The following is a 17,243-nucleotide window of genomic DNA, read 5'->3' on the forward strand; positions in this document are numbered from 1 at the left end:
CTGGGGTAAAGAGAACAAACAAGGGCCTCTTGTCAACACTGTGGCGGCTTCTCTTTCTGAGCTGGGCAACCTCACAGACCAATCCCTTGGCAAATCAGAGCAGAGGCACAAGCCATGAGATGGGGTCTCCTTGACCTGAACCTCTGCTCAGCTCCCCCTGAGAACTCCTCCTGGAGTTCCTGCTGGTGTTCATAGCTTTCAGTCTTCTGGTGTTGATGTAGACGTGGAGCACGAGTGCCGTATGAAGAGGGACTCCAAGGTTGTGAGGCGGGCCATGGACAGAGATAAGTGAAGGGATGCGAGGTGAGGAGGGTCCTAGCCCAGTTTCAGAAGGGCGGGGAATCTCCTGACCTGTAGGGTCCCTGCCCCACGTGCTGGCCGCCTCCATACTCACCTGGGGCCTTCAGTTCAGCATCGATGAAGGTGAGCAGTTCCTGGCAGATGCTGCAGTAAGGAACGGGCCAGGTCAGGAATCGGTGGTAGGTTCTGGATGCTTTCAGAAGGAGGTCTGAGTCTGGCGGGAAGTGTGGCGTCTGGGGTGGAGAAGGAGCGGCAGGCAGAGAAGTCCAGGTGAGAAAAAGTTCACTGATGTTCCAGGGCAGACCTGGCTTCTTTCTGGAATGTTCCACAAAGGGCATACCTTTCCTGGCAGCAGTGTGTCCCAGGGAGAAGGCGGGCAGAATTGAAAGTTACCCACAAGAAGTGAGTTACAGACGGCCAGGTGAGATGGTGCCCAAGGATGTCTCTACGACAGGGGCCTGGCTTTCACCGAACAAAACAATTTACCAAATTCTGAAAAGCTGTCCCCTTGGAGGTCATCGTAAATGGGGCCACTGCTGCTACGGAATGGTCTTCAGGGCTAAATCGTCTTTATTTAAATATCCTCAAGAGAGGCAAATGTTTATTCTTTGAAGTGGACTGACTCAATGTACATGGAGTCATCTGGTGCCACTGGTCTGGTGAACAGGGGGTGACCGCACTGGGGTAGCTGACCACTGGGGGTACAAAGGGAGGTGGACACCACATCTCTTAGCAGAACCTGTCTGTGACTGGGACCAGGCTGTGACTGCATCCCTTCCGTGGGTCCCCAGATAGTCCCGACACGATGGTGTCCATGGGGAGTCACTGGAGGTCTCTCAAATGGTCATCTGAAGCCATCAGAGGGGTAACACCCATCTGCAGTGTCATCGGTGGACAGCTTCTCTCACTGTGCCTTTATCCTCGGAGCTGTGAGGGCTCTGCCCCCCCCCTCCCCCGCCAGGAGGCTGTTCTTCCCTTCCCTCCCCTGCAGCCCCCAAGGCTGGCCCATCCGGGAACTTACACAGAGGAGAGTGGAGTAGAACAGCAGGGCCAGGGGGGCCAGGAGGTCATAGGTGCCCTTCTCTTGGACCTGTGTGGAGGACAGGATGGGCAGGGGCTCACTCATGGGGTGCACAACCCATTAAGTGAAAAGTAATCACAGGACAAACTTTCAGAAAATAAAAGTTTAAAAAAATCCCTCAATATCCCCTTTAGCCACGGCTAATATTTCAACTTTCCGCTCCCTACACCACGTTTCTCTATGTATTTTCCTTTGCAAAGTTGTAATCATTGGGTATGTATTTTTACACTTCACATCTTTTACATACAGTATGATAAATGGATTTCTGTCTTTCTACATCATCTCTTAGACCACCTTTATCCCCCTCCTGGTTACACAGTTATCTATTATTTGTGTTGTATATGTTTTCCAGTTTGTTGTTGATCTTTTAATTTTGTGGAGTTTTTAAAAAGTCTTTATTGAATTTGTTATAATATTATTTCTTCTGGTTCCTTTTTTATGTTTTGTTTTTTTGGTCACAAGGCATGTGGGATCTTAGCTCACCGATGAGGGATCAAACCCACATCCCCTGAATTGGAAGGCAAAGTCCTAACCGCGGAAGTCCCAATTTAATGGATTTTTTTTTAATGTACATAAATTACAAACGTTAACTTTTTCCTTTCTGGATTAAAAAAGCTGAAAATAATTTTTTTCCATGTTCTTTGGCCACATCCTGCAACCTGCAGAATCTTAGTTCCCCAGCCAGGGAATGAACCCAGGCAAGAACAGTGAAAGCCCTGAGTTCTAACGAGTGGGCCACCAGGGAACTCCCTAAAATTTTATAATGTACTAATTTTGTTTCTTCTCTTGGCTACTATTCATCATTTTTATTAGCTGTATAATACTCCTTCTGGTAGAGCTCCATAATTTATTAGCTTTGTTTTATACACTTGAAATTATTTATTGCTATTCTAAGTACTCATGCAATGAAAACTTTTGTGCACACACCTATAATTTGGATTATCTATCTATGACAGAGTTCAAGAAGTAGAATCAATGGTTCAAAGACTATAACCATATTTATGATCTTGGAAATATATTGCCAAACTGCTTTCCCAAAGAATTTTGCCATTTATAATACCCTGTATGTATGAAAGTACCAGTTTCACCATGCCTTTCCCTGCAAGGGTTATTTCAAAGTTTTTGCAAATTTGCTAGGCAAAAGCTGTGTCGTTATGGCTTTCATTTGCATTTATTTTATTATAACTGAGGCAACATTTTCCATATTGTTTACAAGTTCTGTTTCTTCTTTTATGAGTCATCTCTTTGATAGAGCTCACCCAGTCCATCATAAACACACATACATACACATGATTTGGAATTCTTTGGTTAAAATGCTAGTGGTCTCCCCACTCATTGTGGCATTCATGGGGGTTGAAGAGGCAGAGAAAGGCACGCCACCTCTGCTGTGGCTGGTGATGTCAGCAGGATGAAATTTAGAATCCTCCTTCTCTTTTACCCTGAAGAGACTATGTGTCCAGCACATCTGCTGCTCAGCTGGCCCCTTCTATTGGGTTAGTTAAAAAGTTCACTGGGGATTTTCTGTAAAAACCCGCATGAACTTTTTGGTCAACCCAATACAAAACTGTCCCCTATTGCTACACAGTGGTTGTTCCTTTATATTTGGGTTCATAAGATGAGCAGCCTCGAGGTGGTTTAGCCATTCTAAGCTGGTCTGCTTGTGGCCAGGGAAAGCATCAGGTAAATGGTGGTGGCAGAACTGGCCGTGGGTGTCTTGATGAACCAAGACTTTCCTCTTACAGGTAAAAAACCAGCTGAGAAAGACATGTGTTTTTTAACGTAGTCATGTGTTTCTTTCTTCTTAGAAAGGAAAACTTAAAAAAGAAAACTCTTACAAAAAAGCAAGTCTCTGTAGGGACTTGTGACTGCTCTGGAAGTCTAGCCCAAACCAGCTTTAAACCTACTCTTCTTTAAGTCATAAAAGCCTATTTATTGAACTGTTGGGCTTCCCTGGTGGCTCAGTGGTAAAGAATCCACCTGCAATGTAGGAGACGTGGGTTCAATCCCTGGGTTGGGAAGATCCCCTGGAGGAAGAAATGCAACCCACTCCAGTGTTCTTGCCTGGAGAATCCCCATGGATAGGAGGAGCCTGGCAGGCTGCAGTCCATGGGGTTGCAAAGAGGTGGACACAACTGAGCGAGCAACTGAGCACGCACGCACATTGAACAGTTAGAGGTCTCGGTTTACTTCTCCAATCAGATCAGTTTTCACTTTTGTGTTTTTGTTCTCATGGGACTTTTCAAGGAAAGGAATTTGGCAGAGATTCCTCTCTCCTTTGTAGTCAATCCTTTGATTTATAAGGAGCGGGGGGGCTAAGTCACTTCAGTCATGTCCAACTCTTTGTGACCCAGACTGTAGCCTGCCAGGCTCCGCTGTCCATAGAATTCTCTAGGCAAGAGTACTGGAGTGGGTTGCCATTTCCTTCTCCAGGAGATCTTCCCAACCCAGGGATTGAACTGGAGTCTCTTATGTCTCCTACACTGGCAGGCAAGTTCTTTACCACTAGCACCACCGTGACATAAAAGCACTGTCTGTCTTAAGAAGCAGCGTCAACTTGGGCCCCTGGCTCATACAGCACGCGTTCGTAGTGAAAGTACGATGTCCCTCTCCTGAGGACTTAGATCCACAAGCACTGCTGAAGCAGAGAACTCAGGCTTCCAGTGCCTCCAAGCCCCCTGGTAGTCCAGGCACCCTTGAACTGACCTTCAGAACGTGCATTCTAAGTCGCTTCAGTCGTGTCCAACTCTGTGCGACCCTGTGGACTGTAGCCTGCCAGACTCCTCTGTCCATTGGATTCTCCAGGCCAGAATACTGGTGTGGGCTGCCACTCCCTCCTCCAGGGGATCTTCCTGACCCAGCCACTGAACCCATCCATGTCTCTTATGTCTCCTGCTTTGGCAGGCGGGCTCTTTACCACTGAGCTACCAGGGAAGCCCTGTGGGGACCTATTTCTTGACTCTACAAGGCTGACCCAGTGCCACCCTTCAAAGCCAAGCCGAGCCCTCACCTCTCGGGTCTTCTGCAGGATCTGCTCCAGGAGGATAAGGAAATGGCCCGGGTCCCTGCTCACCAGCTCTTGCAGGCTCCAGCAGTTCAGACACAACCCAGCTGGAAAGGGAGAAGAGGCCATGTGTCAGCTCAGGGTTGGAGAGAATTGGGCATTCCTGGGGCTGCACTGGGGCATTATCTTCTGATGGGAGAGTCTCAGAAAATTCTAGACCAACACACTGGACCCTATCAGGCCCCATCTAGATAATAGTAAGCTTCTTCTAGGAGACAGGAGGTTCAAGTGACACAGAGGGGCTGGGATCCCCCTTAGAGGCCAAGGAACAGGCCACGACTCTGCTCCTTGTCCCTCCAGAGAGGATCAGCCTGCCCACAACCTCTGAGATGCAGGGAAGGGGGACAGGAGCAGAGACAGTTGGAGGAACAAGGACAGATGCCCCACAAGCTGCATCCCAGGGCACGAGGCTGAGTCTGTGACAGCCATGGGACCTCCCCACACTACCAGGTGGTGGAGCCTGGGAAGGGGAAGCACCATTCATTTGTTTTAAAAGTGACAATTAGCACTTTGTCACCCTGTAACTTCCCCAGACTTTTCTTAGTTTGTCAATCTGCTTCCCTGCAGTCAGTAAGGGTAAATCCCCAAGTTAAAGAGGCGGTCATGGAGGCCTGTGTATGTGTGTGTGTGAGATAGGGGGATGAGAGCAATGCAGGTGCCAAGTGGCCCCCTCTTGTGTCTGAGCTCCCTCCAAAGTTCTGAAGGCCCTGACGCTGCATTCCTATGGTCACAGGTTTTGGTAACTTTTGCCGAAGTCGGACATCTTTGCATTCTTTAACTTAACAATGGCCCCTCAATTCTGTAAACTTAGTCTCCTTAAAACCTGGGTGGGAGGCCAGAAGGAAGAAAACTGCCATTTATTGAGCACCTACTGTGTATCTTTAGTCATGTACGGATGGGAGAGTTGGACATAAAGAAGGCTGAGCACCAAAGAATTGATGCTTTTGAATTGTGGTGCTGGAGAAGACTCTTGAGAGTCCCTTAGACAACAAGGAGATCAAACCAGTCAATCCTAAAGGAGATCAATCCTGAATATTCATTGGAAGGACTGATGCTGATGCTCCAATACTTTGGCCACCTGATGCAAAGAGCCAACTCACTGGAAAAGATCCTGATGCTGGGAAAGACTGAAGGCAAGAGGAGAAGGGGGTCAGCAGAGGATGAGATGGTTAGATAGCATGACTGACTCAATAGACGTGAGTTTCAGCAAGCTCCAGGAGATAGTGAAAGACAGGAAAGCCTGGTGTGCTGCAGTCCATGGGGTTGCAAAGAGTAGGACACAACTGAGCAACTGAACAACAAAAACTGTACCTATAAGTTGGCAGGCTTTTCATACATCACCTCCATTGGGAAGGTGGTTCCTGCTATTATTATTCTCATTTTACAGGCAAGGAAGTTGAGCCCTGAGAGGCTAAGGGACTTGTACAAGTCCCTACAGCCCATGAGAGCCAGCTGTAAGTCAGATCTGCTGAACTCCAAAGGCCAAGGAAAGCTTCTCTGAGAAGGTGGCGTGTGAGCTGAGGCTTGAATGAGAAGGAGCCAGATCTGCAGAGCTCTGAGGGAAAAATACCAGGCAGCAAGTGCAAAGGTCCTGAGGTAGGAAGGAACCAGGTGTATTCAAGGTACACGGATGTCTATCTCATAGGGTAGTTAGGGAGACAAGTGAGATAGGGAAAATCTTTAAGAGCATAAGGAGATATTAGAGTTAGGCACCAGCCTTGGAGACACAACTGCCCTAGTCTATAGATACCCCCGTTTCTCTGTCCTGGGGATCACATGACATGGAGAACTCCTACTTTCTGAAGGTCTGCCAAGATTCTCCATTGTTTTATGGGCAAGAGAAGGATGAGACTCTGGAGAGAACTAGAAATCAGGTAAAATGGGAGAATTCTGGGGAGGGCTGTTCATGGAGTCTTAGCTGCTCTTTTGAAATCAGCAGCTGAGTGTCTAAGCAGACCTTAGGGAGGTAGGCTTCCAGCACCCGAAGAGGATGAAGAAGACACCATGGGGGAGAGGAGAAACGGCAGCCCCCTCACCCAGGGCAACTCTCTGTCAGGTGCCCTGCTGCTGAGCACCTGCCTATGTGAGGTCCGAGTCACGCAGACAGGGTTGGAACTGGAATCTGCTGGCCCGGGCCTGGCCCAGCGTTCCCTGCAGCCCCTCAATGAGCCTCCTCCCCTGCTCCCTGGGAACCTACCTGACCAGGAGGTGGAGCGGCGGCTGAGGCTGAGCCCATGCAAGCAGCGCTCCAGGGCATGCTGGATGCGGTCCTCCGTGCATGTCGTGGCCCCTTGCTGCATCCTGAGTCATCGCCTGCGTGGGGGACAGACGCTGGTCAGTCTGGAGACCCTCAGGCTCAAGAAGCACATGGCCAAGCAGGGCAGCCAGTGGAGAGAGAGGGCACTCCCAGCCCTGTGCCGTCAGTCGGCTGCCTCCGGGGCTGGACAGCCCCTGGCAGTGCTGCTCAGAGAGGCAAGACAGGGCACTCAGGCCACCTGACAGCACAGGCTAGGGAAGTGAGGGGTCGGGGGAGGAGGGGAGTGGAGATGTGTGGGCCCCACAGGCAGGGGTGAGTGTCTCCAAGAGCCCGGGGAGTGCCCAGGACATGGCCAGCCCCATTGCTGGGCAGGAGGACCTCAAAGGAAAAACCAGCATCACTTGGGGGACTTTCTTCTGAATTTCCAGGCTTGAGTCCCCCAGCCTCCAGGGACGGGCAGGCAGGGAGCCTGTTCCTGATGACCACATCGCTGAGATCCCCCTCAGTGTGTCAGGGGCCTTCTGCCTTCACAGGCGCCCCACGCCCACCACACCATACCCTCTGCTCAGGTGCCCAGGCCCTCGGCACCCAGTCCATTCCTGCCCTCACCTCCACTTTGGCTGTTTTTCTTTGCTTTCTCTGAGGCTTAGCAAAGTTACCAGTTATTCAAAGACCTTCCTTGGCTTAGTCTTTCAGAGAACCACTTCCTCTTTCCTGCTGACGAGGGACAGGGGTACTGAGCTCAGGCTGGAGGGCTGCTGAGGAGATCTAAGAAGCGGTTTTAGCAACAGATGGGCAATGGTGCCAAGGGCCACATTCTGAAAGCCTGCAGCAGGGCCAGCTTCACGTTGAAGCATGGGCTCCTGGGCCCCCAGGGAAGCTGTGACAGGTCACCTTGTCAAGGAATAAGCCTGGTGTTTGGCATCAACAGACTTGGACTCAAATCTCCACTCTAGTATTTCCTAGCCATGCACTAGGCAATGTCTTTCACTTCTCTGTATTTCTGTTTACTTAGCTGTAAAATGGGTATGACAAGGTATTAAGCCTCCAGGGCTGTTGGGGAAATTCAGTACCAGGGTGGATGCACTGAGCAAGCTTTCAAGACAGGAAAGCTTTCCTGCTACAGTCTTTTCCGTGATCCCTCTTTCCTAGGGAATTTCCCTGCATTCACCCTGTCCAGGCTGACTCCACAATTGGCCAGTCAGGCCGGGTCACAGAGGGAAGCCGAGGAAGCAGTTGTCCAGCTCTGTGGAATAGGGGATGGACCCGGAAACCACAAGCAGAAGCACAGAGCTCAGAGCTGAGCCATGCAAATGACATGCAAAGACACAGGACATCCTGGCCTGGACCCTGTGGTCAGCTCACAGAAGCCCAGCAGGCAAACCCTCCCGCTTCCCTAGCTGGGAAGGAACAAGACACCAAGGGAAACAGAAGCCCTTTGTGAGCGGCTCAGCATCACCTCACTTCAGTGATGTCCCTGGGATGGCATGGGGGTGGGCCTCCCGGGAAGCAGTGCGCGTGCGTTCTTTCCTCCAGGGATTTACTAATCCCCAGGCACTAAGAGTGGCCCCGCTCTAGGGGTAAAGAATTCACCTGCCAATGCGGGAGACGCAAGAGACGCGGGTTCAATCTAGGATACTAGGATGAAAAGCTGGACTGGAGCTATTTTGCGGATTCTTCACTTGGAGGGCCTCCAGCCTGGTGAGGGAAACATAGCAGTAAGAGGCTGAAGACTGGACACTTTGGGGGGAAGCCAGAGGGAGCGTGGGCACTCTGTAGCACAGAGAGGTTAAACAACTTCCCTAAGGTCACACAGCTAGGGGTGGCAACCCAGACAGTCTGGCTCTGACTGTTCCTTGACCCAGTCAGATACAGTTGAGAAAAAAAAATTTTTTTGTTAACTACCGCAGCGAGTGTACTCAGTTAACTAACATGATCTTGCTTTAGGAGACCTCCATTCCCACCACATGTGTCTATATTAGCTGCCCACTGCAGGCCTGCCTTCTCCAGGAAGAGGACCAGGGCCCCCAGAAGCAACAGCCTCGGCTGGACCAAGTGGTGACCACGATGGCTCAAGGGGACCAGGTGTTCTCAAGCTCAGAGCGAAGGCAGAACCTGCTGTGTTCCCGTTCCCTTCGCTCAGTCACGTCTGACTCTTTGTGACCCCATGGACTGTCGCCTGCCAGGCTCCTCCGTCTATGGGATTCTCCAGGCAAAAATACTGGAGTGGGTTGCCATTTCCTCCTCCAGGGGACCTTCCCTATCTGGGATCAAACCTGTGTCTCCTGCATTGGCAGGTGGATTCTTTATCACTGAGCCATCCCGGTGAACTAAGTTTAAAGATCCCTCCGTCCAATTCCTGCTGCAACAGACAATCTGGCTGTGTCAGGAGGCAGGAATGAGTGCCCTCCGGTGTCCCAGCATATCTGACGCAGAGGCAGGACGCAAATGCACATCCTCAGCCAACATCATGTCTGCCGCCGCCCCATCCTCAGAGCAGTGTCCTGGGCTGCTGACAGTGGATGCACGGACGCCGAAGGCTGCTCCCCACCACCCCGTCCAGTGCCACGGGGCCAGGCTTCTCCCCGTCTCTGGGCCCCGAGCGACTTTCCCATCTCCAGGCCTCCATGTCTTCGGCTGCTCGTTCGGAGACAATCAAGACCTTATCCTCGGGGCACTGGGCAGTCTCCCTGGTACCCTGAGGCCATCTCGAGCTTGACCCAGCTCTTCACAGAGGCAGGACCTCCTTGAGGTGCTGGGTCCTGGGAGCTGAGGGATGGGAGGGATGGGAGCCTGGCAGGGGATCCTGGCAGCCCCGGGGGGTTAGCCCAGCACACTGTGGTTCGCAGCCCAGCCCTCTGGCATGCTTACTTCTGTGATGAGTCAGTCATCAGCCGCCTTTGGTGACTTGTCAGCAGAACTCCAGTGGCTTTCGGGTGGAGATGAAAGGGGAAGAGGGGGTACCTCTCCCTCCCTAGGATGATGACTTTTCTCAAAGGCTTGGTGGGCAAGGCCTGGCTTCCCCTGGCATCCCCCTCCCAACCCCCCAGCCCCCAGCCCTGCCGCCTTACTACCAGGAGGTCAAGTTGTGAAATTCCAGCTGCTGCCAGGAATGGGAATTGCCCCCCCTCTTTCACCCTCAACGGGGTAGTGTTGAAACACTCAACAACAGGGCCTGCCTCCACCTCCGAGTTCCTCTTCTGAGCCAGTAAGGATGAGTCCTCACTGTGGACCTGAGCAGGACAGTGAGGCCAGTGAGGCCTGAAGGCTCAAGGGTGTGGGGAGCGGGCACTGGAGGGCAGAGTGAGGCCACCTCTTCTCATGATGACATGACCCCACGATGCAAGACAGGAGGCACCTCCCCTCATGGGCAGGGTCGGCCTGGTTTCCTGATGCAGCCAGCCCCACATGCGGCCAGGAAGAAAGGTTCTTTTCTTGAGGGATTTAGTGGAAAACGGCAGAATTGTGGAGTCTACATCTCCTAGAGAGGGAAGTATGGACCTCCAGGCTCTGGCAACACTCCACACTGCTTCCTTTGTGTTCTGGAATATTCCAGGCCTGTGTTTTGAAGACTTAGCCCCATACGTGGACATATGAGAAACACCAAGGCCTGTGGTGCCGAGCTGACCCCACTGCTTTGGTCCTGGGCCACCCCTCCCTCTCCCCCTTCCTACGGTCCTCTGAGGCTTCATCTCCCTTCTGTGCCACCAGTCTCCTCATGTCTCTTTGTAAGGCAGAATCTCTTCTTTGAACTAATTTGTAAAAATTTCACTTCCAATACAGGAAGGATATACCAGAAACCAAGGAGACTGGGGTGAGATAGAAGGGGTAAGGGAATGGGATGGGGAGTACGGAGGAGTAGCTCTTCTCTGAGGACACCTTCATATATGGCTTCAACTCTTGGAACCATCGCAATATTTTACATATCCCAAATGAAATAAGTAGGACACTGCTGGTCCAGTGGCTAAGACTCTGTGCTCCCAGCGCAGGGGGCCCAGGTCTGACCCGTGGTCAGGGAACTAGATCCCACATGCTGCAACTAAGACTCCGTGCAGCCAAATACATAAATAAATTAAAACAATTTTTTTTAATGAAATAAATCAACCAGGATCTGGGGAGGCGTGGGGGGAAAAAGTAGGAACCAAACAACAAATTACCTTAACTGTACTAGTAAATGATTAGTAGAACCACACTGTAAGGATGGGGAATACAGAAACTAACCTCAGTAACTGGAAAACAGTACTACCACTGCATACTGTAAGGCTAAAGACAAAAAGAACCATATATGAATACTGCGTTCTGGTTACTAAACTTGCTTCTTACAGAGATGTGGGTTATAAATCCTGAAACTCCTTCATGTGTATGTTGGGTGTGTGCATGTTCAGTCATGTTTGACCCTGTACGACCCCACGGACTGTAGCCCACCTCCTACTACTGAAGCCCACTGCTTTGTCCATGGAATTTCCCAAGCAACAATACGGGGGTGGGTTGCTGTTTCCTTCTCCAGGGGATATGCCCGATCCAGGGATCAAACCTGTGTCTCTTGCATTCCTGCATTGCAGGTGGATTCTTTACCACTAGCACCTGTACACTAGGACCGAACAAATTAGCAAACAGATCACAGATAATGAGAGCCAGTTTCTTACTGTTAGAGAAAGAAGTTACAGATAAGGAAAGGGGTAAGTCTAGAATGAACCACCTTCTGGTGTAGGACTGGAATTGGAGAAGTCACTATCAACTCATGGGTTTTAATGTCTACTCAGGTAGACACGTATCTGTTCAGTTGCTCAGTCGTGTCTGACTCTTTGTGACCCCATGGACTGCAGCATGCCGAGCTTCTCTGTCCTTCACCATCTCCCAGAGCTTGCTCAAACTCATGTCCATTGAGTCAGTGATGTCATCCAACCATCTCGTCCTCTGTCATCCCTTTCTCCTCCTGCCCTCAATCTTTCCCAGCATCTGGGTCTTTTCCAATGAGTTGGCTCTTCACATCAGGTGGCCAAAGTATTGGAGCAACAACAACAGATGGATACAAATAGAAGTGAAAAAACCATTTGTGTGGACTATGAATTAATATGTGTACCTATATTTTCTAGCTCTGTCTGTTGAGAGAGCCTAGAAACAATGACTTCCCAGTAATGATAAGCACCTCCAGCACCCAGACCTTGGTTTCTAAATATCATTTTCCAATCAAAGGAACCAACGCTTCTTAGACAAACAGCTGATTTTAGGATTGGGGCAGGAAATACAGAAGATAAATCTGGAGGCTTGGTACATCTTGTAGAACCAGAAAATAAGCCAATATTTAGAAAAAGATGTGTGCATGCTCAGTCGTGTCTGACTCTTTGTGACCCCATGGACTGCAGCCCACCAGGCTCCTCTCTCCACGGGATTCTCTAGGCAAGAATACTGGAGTGGGTTGCCATTTCCCCCTCCAGGGGATCTTCCTGACCCAGGGATTGAACTTGCATCTCCTGTGGCTCCTGCATTGGCAGGCAGATTCTTTACCACTGAGCCACTGATGGGGAATGTTAAAAGGCCAACTTAAAGGAGCTTCCAATGGTCAAAGCCAGGATAGTCCAAACAACTAAATAATCAAAGTGTTGGCTAATAATTCACAGGATGAAATAAATACCCATGAGTCTACACTAATGTCATAAAGTAAAAAAAAAAAATCAATAAAGAGAAGAGAGAAAGTACAGGTCTTCTTCACAAAAAAAGAATTCCAGTTAATAAATGTGACAGGAATGAGAGAAATACAAAATGACTGTTAGACCAACACCACAGTTCTATTACAGGCAAGATCCACCAACAGATGCTAAAATCTGTGAGTGACAATCTGAGCGAAAACAAGATATGTACAGAGTCTTTTGAGTATTTTCCCCAATAAACTGATCAATTACAAGAAAAAATACTGTCACAGAGAAATCCAGCCCTGCTTTAACTTCAGGACTAAATTTAATATCACCAATAATAACACACCTCAACATCACGTATCTTCCCATATCCTGATTCGAGTCACTAAGAGAGACACAGCATCACTTCTGTGGGATTCTTGCCAAAAATTCCCAACCACACAAACCAAATCATGAGTAACCATTCAAAACCAAACGTAGGGACTTCCCTGGCGGTCCAGTGGCTAAGGGTCTGCACTTTCAAGGCAAGGGGGCACAGGTTCGAGCCCTAATTGGGGTAGTAAGATCTCACATGCCTCATAGTGTGGCCAAAACAAACAAACAAAACCAAAGAACCGAATGCAGACAAATTCTATAAAATAATTCACCAAAGAGTCAAGGTCATAAAATATAAGGCAGGACTTAGTAACTGTCACAGACTGGAGGAGACTAAGGAGATGCAAAAGCTAAATGTGATGTGGGATCCTGGACTCGATTCTGGAACTGAAAGGGGATGTTAGGCTAGAATTCAAGGATTTGGATCATTATCATTTCCTGGTTTGGATAATTGCACCACGTCACATAAACTGCTAACATTAAGGGAAACTTGGTGAAGAGTATGTTGTTGCTGTTGTTGTTTATTTGCTAAATTGTGTCCAACTGTTTATGACCCCATGGACTGTAGCCCGCCAGGCTACTCTGTCCATGAGATTTCCCAGGCAAGAATACTGGAGTGGGTTGCCATTTCCTTCTCCAGGGGACCTTTTGACCCAGGGATCAAACCCACGTCTCCTTGGCAGGAAGATTCTTTACCACTGAGCCATCTGGGAAGCCCTGGTGAAGGGTATACCTGGGTCTATACAATGCTTTTTAATAGTTACATAGGCTTTACACACCCTTTGTATATCTTTCCAAGTGGGTATCCAAAGCTTCACTGCCCTTCATGAACTTGATTAGATTTAATGAACAGTCACAGGTCCTAATTATTTGTGGGTGGACTAGTGCAGAACTGGCTGCCTCAAAATCCCCTAACCTCATGTTCCTAAACTGGAGTTGAGAATCTCTAGGGGTTTTAGAGGGTCTCTGAGGCCTTTCTGCAAGAATGCTTAAACCGTATTTTCATTTTGATGGCAATTAGGAAAAATTAGTATTTAATAGTTAATACAATGCTGAAGCTGAAGCTCCAATACTTTGGCCATCTGATGTGAAGAGCTAATTCATGGGAAAGACCCTGATGTTTGGAAAGACTGAGGGCAGGAGGAAAGGGGGGTGGCAGAGGATGAGATAGTTAGATAGCATCACCAACTCAGTGGGTGCGAATTTGAGCAAACTCTGGGAGATAGTGGAGAACAAAGGAGCCTGGCGTGCTATAGTCTGTGGGGTCATAATGAGTCAGACACTACTTAGTGATTGAACAACAACAACATTAATATATTCTGGAATATCTTGATAACACTAGGACCAAATGTTACCATAAAATGTTGATGCATTTGTTTCTATCATCAATTTGGTGTCCCCTAAAAGGACAGCGTTGTTAGTGTCTGGGAGAGCTCAAGGTTGTGTGCATAATGGGTTAATAAATGAAAAATATTTAGAACAGTGCCTGGTACATAATAAACATTCAATAAATGTGATCAATTAGCTACCAGGGTGCTTTCTCAGTATACACATTTCAACTCCCGGTGGCTTTGAGATCAGGCTAAGAAAACACTCCCTGGATGACTCTGATGTACAGTAACATTTCCTATTTTACAAATACACTCATACTCATCCCCACCACACACATGCATCATACACTAGACCATGAGACTAGAAAGGCACCTTACAGACCATCTAGCGCAACTCTCCCATTCCACAGACAAGAAAATGGGGGCTCTGAGCCATGAAGGACTTGCTCAGGTTAGATAGTGGCAAATCTCGTATGATCCAGCAATCCCTCTCACGGGCATATATCCAGACCACACTATCACTGGTAAGGATGCATGCACCCCCTATGTTCATAGCAGAGCTGTTCACAATAGCCAAGACATGGAAGCAACCTAAATGTCCATCTACAGATGAATGGATAAAGAAGATGTGGTTCATATATACTGCTTAGTCATAAAAAAGAATGAGATCATGCCATTTTCAGTAACATGGATGGAACTATAGATTATCATACCAAGTGAAGGAAGTCAGAAAGAGAAAGACAAATAAATGCCATATGGCATCTCACTTATACGTGGACTGTAAACTATGACACATATGAACTTGTCAATGAAACAGAGACAGACTCACAGAAATAGACAATAGATTTGTGGTTGCCGAAGGAAAGTGGAGCAGGGGAGGGATGGATTGGAGTTTGGGATCAGTAATGCAAACTATCATATAGAGACTAGATAAACAAGAAGGTCCTACTGTAGAGCACAGGGAACTATATTCAATATTCTGTGGTAAGCCATAATGGAAAGGAATATAAAAAGAATGTATATACATATAGTGTATATATATAACTGAATCATTTTGCTGTTCAGCAGAAATTAATACATTGTAAATCAACTATTCATCAATAAATGTTTTAAAGAAAGTGGTGAATCTATAACTAGAATTTGAGTCCAGAACCTCAGGACAGTCAGGCAACCCTCCGGATTGAGTGAGAATCAGACACTACTGTGAGGCAGTGAGTGACCTCTGCTCCTCTCCTCAAGGTTAATTTTAGAATTCTTTTTCAAATTTATTCCAGAGTTTTGGGGCTGTGTAGATATTCAACTACTTCATGGGTCAATTTTACAAATTTAGATTTTCTGATGGTTTCATTCATCTTAGTCAGATTTTAAAATTTCTTAGCAAGGATCTAGAATTCCTATATACTTTAAAAAATTATTTTTGAATATTGTGATTTTAGCTCCTCTCTTAATCTGAATGTTGTAATATTGTTTTCTCTTAAAATAGGGATGCAGATTTGTGTTAAAAATTTTCACACATCACAATTCCTGAAATAATTATTTTTTAAATTTATAGTAAACATAATAACTACGATAATTACAGTTTTTTTCCCTGAACAGTGGCTTTAAGTTCTGTTTACTTCACTGCTTGCTGTTTTGTTTTGTACCATGCCATCCCTATTTACGAGCTCTTTATTTTAATTCATCTGTTGCTCAGCCAGGGTATTTCGAGTAACTCCAGGAAGTGGGTAAAGAACTTTCTGAGGCTGTATGCGTCATGTGTCATTCATGGAGGCTTACTATGAATTACAGCTTTGCCAATTATAGAACTGGCATAATTTATACTTTTTCACCCTCAAATTGTTTCTAGAAAGCCAAAATAATGAAATGAAAAATGGCTACCACAAATAAGAGAATCAGATAAGGTGGCTGGATACTAATTAAAGTAGAAGTTAATATCATTCAGACACACAAAAAACAAAAATGGTGTTGGAAAGAGACCCACATACACAGCAACGAAAAGAATAAAATAAGAGGAAATAAGCTTTTAAAATCTGCAGGTATTCAGTGAAGTAAAACTTTTGAGGAACACAAAGGAAGGCAAATAAACAGAAATGCATACTCTTTCGGTAGATAGGAAAATTCAGTATCATAAAGAATTAATTCAAAATGAATCAGAGAATGAAACGTACAGGGTTTAAACTACAAAACTCAGAAGAAAACAGGAGGAACACTTCATCACATTAGCTTTGTCAATAAGTTCTTGGAAAAGACACCAAAGCACAGGAAAGGGAAAAATAGATAAACTTGACTACATTAAAATTTAAAACTCTTGCATCAAAGGAAAAAAATCAACAGAGTAAAAAGGCAGCCTACAGAGAGGGAGAGGATATTTGCAAATCATATGTCTAACAAGGAGGTGATATCCAAAATATACAAAGTCCTGCAACTCAACACAACAAAAAACCCAATTAAAAATGGTCAAAGGTCTTGAATAAACATTTCTCCAAAGATACACAATTGGCCAATAAGCACATGAAAAGATGCTCAACATCCCTAATCATTAGGGAAATCCACATCAAAACCACAGTGAGGTACCACTGCACACCCATTAGCATGGTCATTATGAAAAACAAAAATAAGTGTGAGTGAGGATGTGGAGCAATTGGAACCTTGTGCACTGCTGGTGGGAAAGTTAAAATGGGGCAGCCACTATAGAAAACGGCATGCTGAGTCCTCACAAAATCAAAAATAGAATTACCACATGATCTAGCAATTCCACTTCTTGGCATATACCCCAAAGAACTGAAAACAGAGACCAGAACATATTATTGTACACCCCTGTCCACTGAAGCAGTATTCACAATAGGAAACGTAGAAGCCATCCGTGTGTCCATGGACAGAGGAATGGATATCAGACATGGTCTGCACATACAATGGGATAGTATTCAGCCTTAAAAAGGAAGGAAGCTTTGTCACATGCTCCATCACGGATGAGTCTTGAGGACATCACGCCAAGTGAAACAAGCCAGTCACAAAAAAACAAACACTGTATGGTTCCACTTCTATGAGTCTCTAGAGTAGTCAAATTTGTAGAGACAGAAAGTTCAATGGTGGTTTCCAGGTGTTCAGGGAAAGGGGCGGGGGTTATTTAATGGGTATAGAGTTTTAGTTTTACAAGATGAAAAGAGTTCTGAAGGTCAGTTGCATAGCAATGTGAAAAAAC

At 47.0% G+C, this 17,243-nt stretch overlaps 1 protein-coding gene across 11 annotated transcripts in view; it reads right to left on the minus strand.

Annotated features, from left to right (window-relative positions):
- Positions 1 to 17,243, minus strand: part of PIK3R5 (phosphoinositide-3-kinase regulatory subunit 5) — a 74,698-nt gene that overhangs the window by 20,532 nt on the left and 36,923 nt on the right. For 6 of the 11 annotated variants that reach the window (XM_042255656.2, XM_060395420.1, XM_027974901.2 and 3 more), the window contains 4 exons: positions 6,640 to 6,755; positions 4,389 to 4,489; positions 1,322 to 1,390; positions 395 to 533 (listed from right to left, as the gene is read on the minus strand). In XM_042255656.2, the coding sequence (XP_042111590.1) occupies positions 395 to 533; positions 1,322 to 1,390; positions 4,389 to 4,489; positions 6,640 to 6,742 (412 nt within the window). In that variant the 5' untranslated portion in view covers positions 6,743 to 6,755. Of the gene's footprint in view, positions 1 to 394; positions 534 to 1,321; positions 1,391 to 4,388; positions 4,490 to 6,639; positions 6,756 to 8,292; positions 8,398 to 17,243 lie in introns of all 11 variants that reach the window. The other 5 variants (XM_042255653.2, XM_060395423.1, XM_042255652.1 and 2 more) reach the window with 1 other exon arrangement.

Source organism: Ovis aries, chromosome 11 (assembly GCF_016772045.2).
Source record: "Ovis aries strain OAR_USU_Benz2616 breed Rambouillet chromosome 11, ARS-UI_Ramb_v3.0, whole genome shotgun sequence".
In the NCBI taxonomy this organism is placed as follows: domain Eukaryota; kingdom Metazoa; phylum Chordata; class Mammalia; order Artiodactyla; family Bovidae; genus Ovis; species Ovis aries.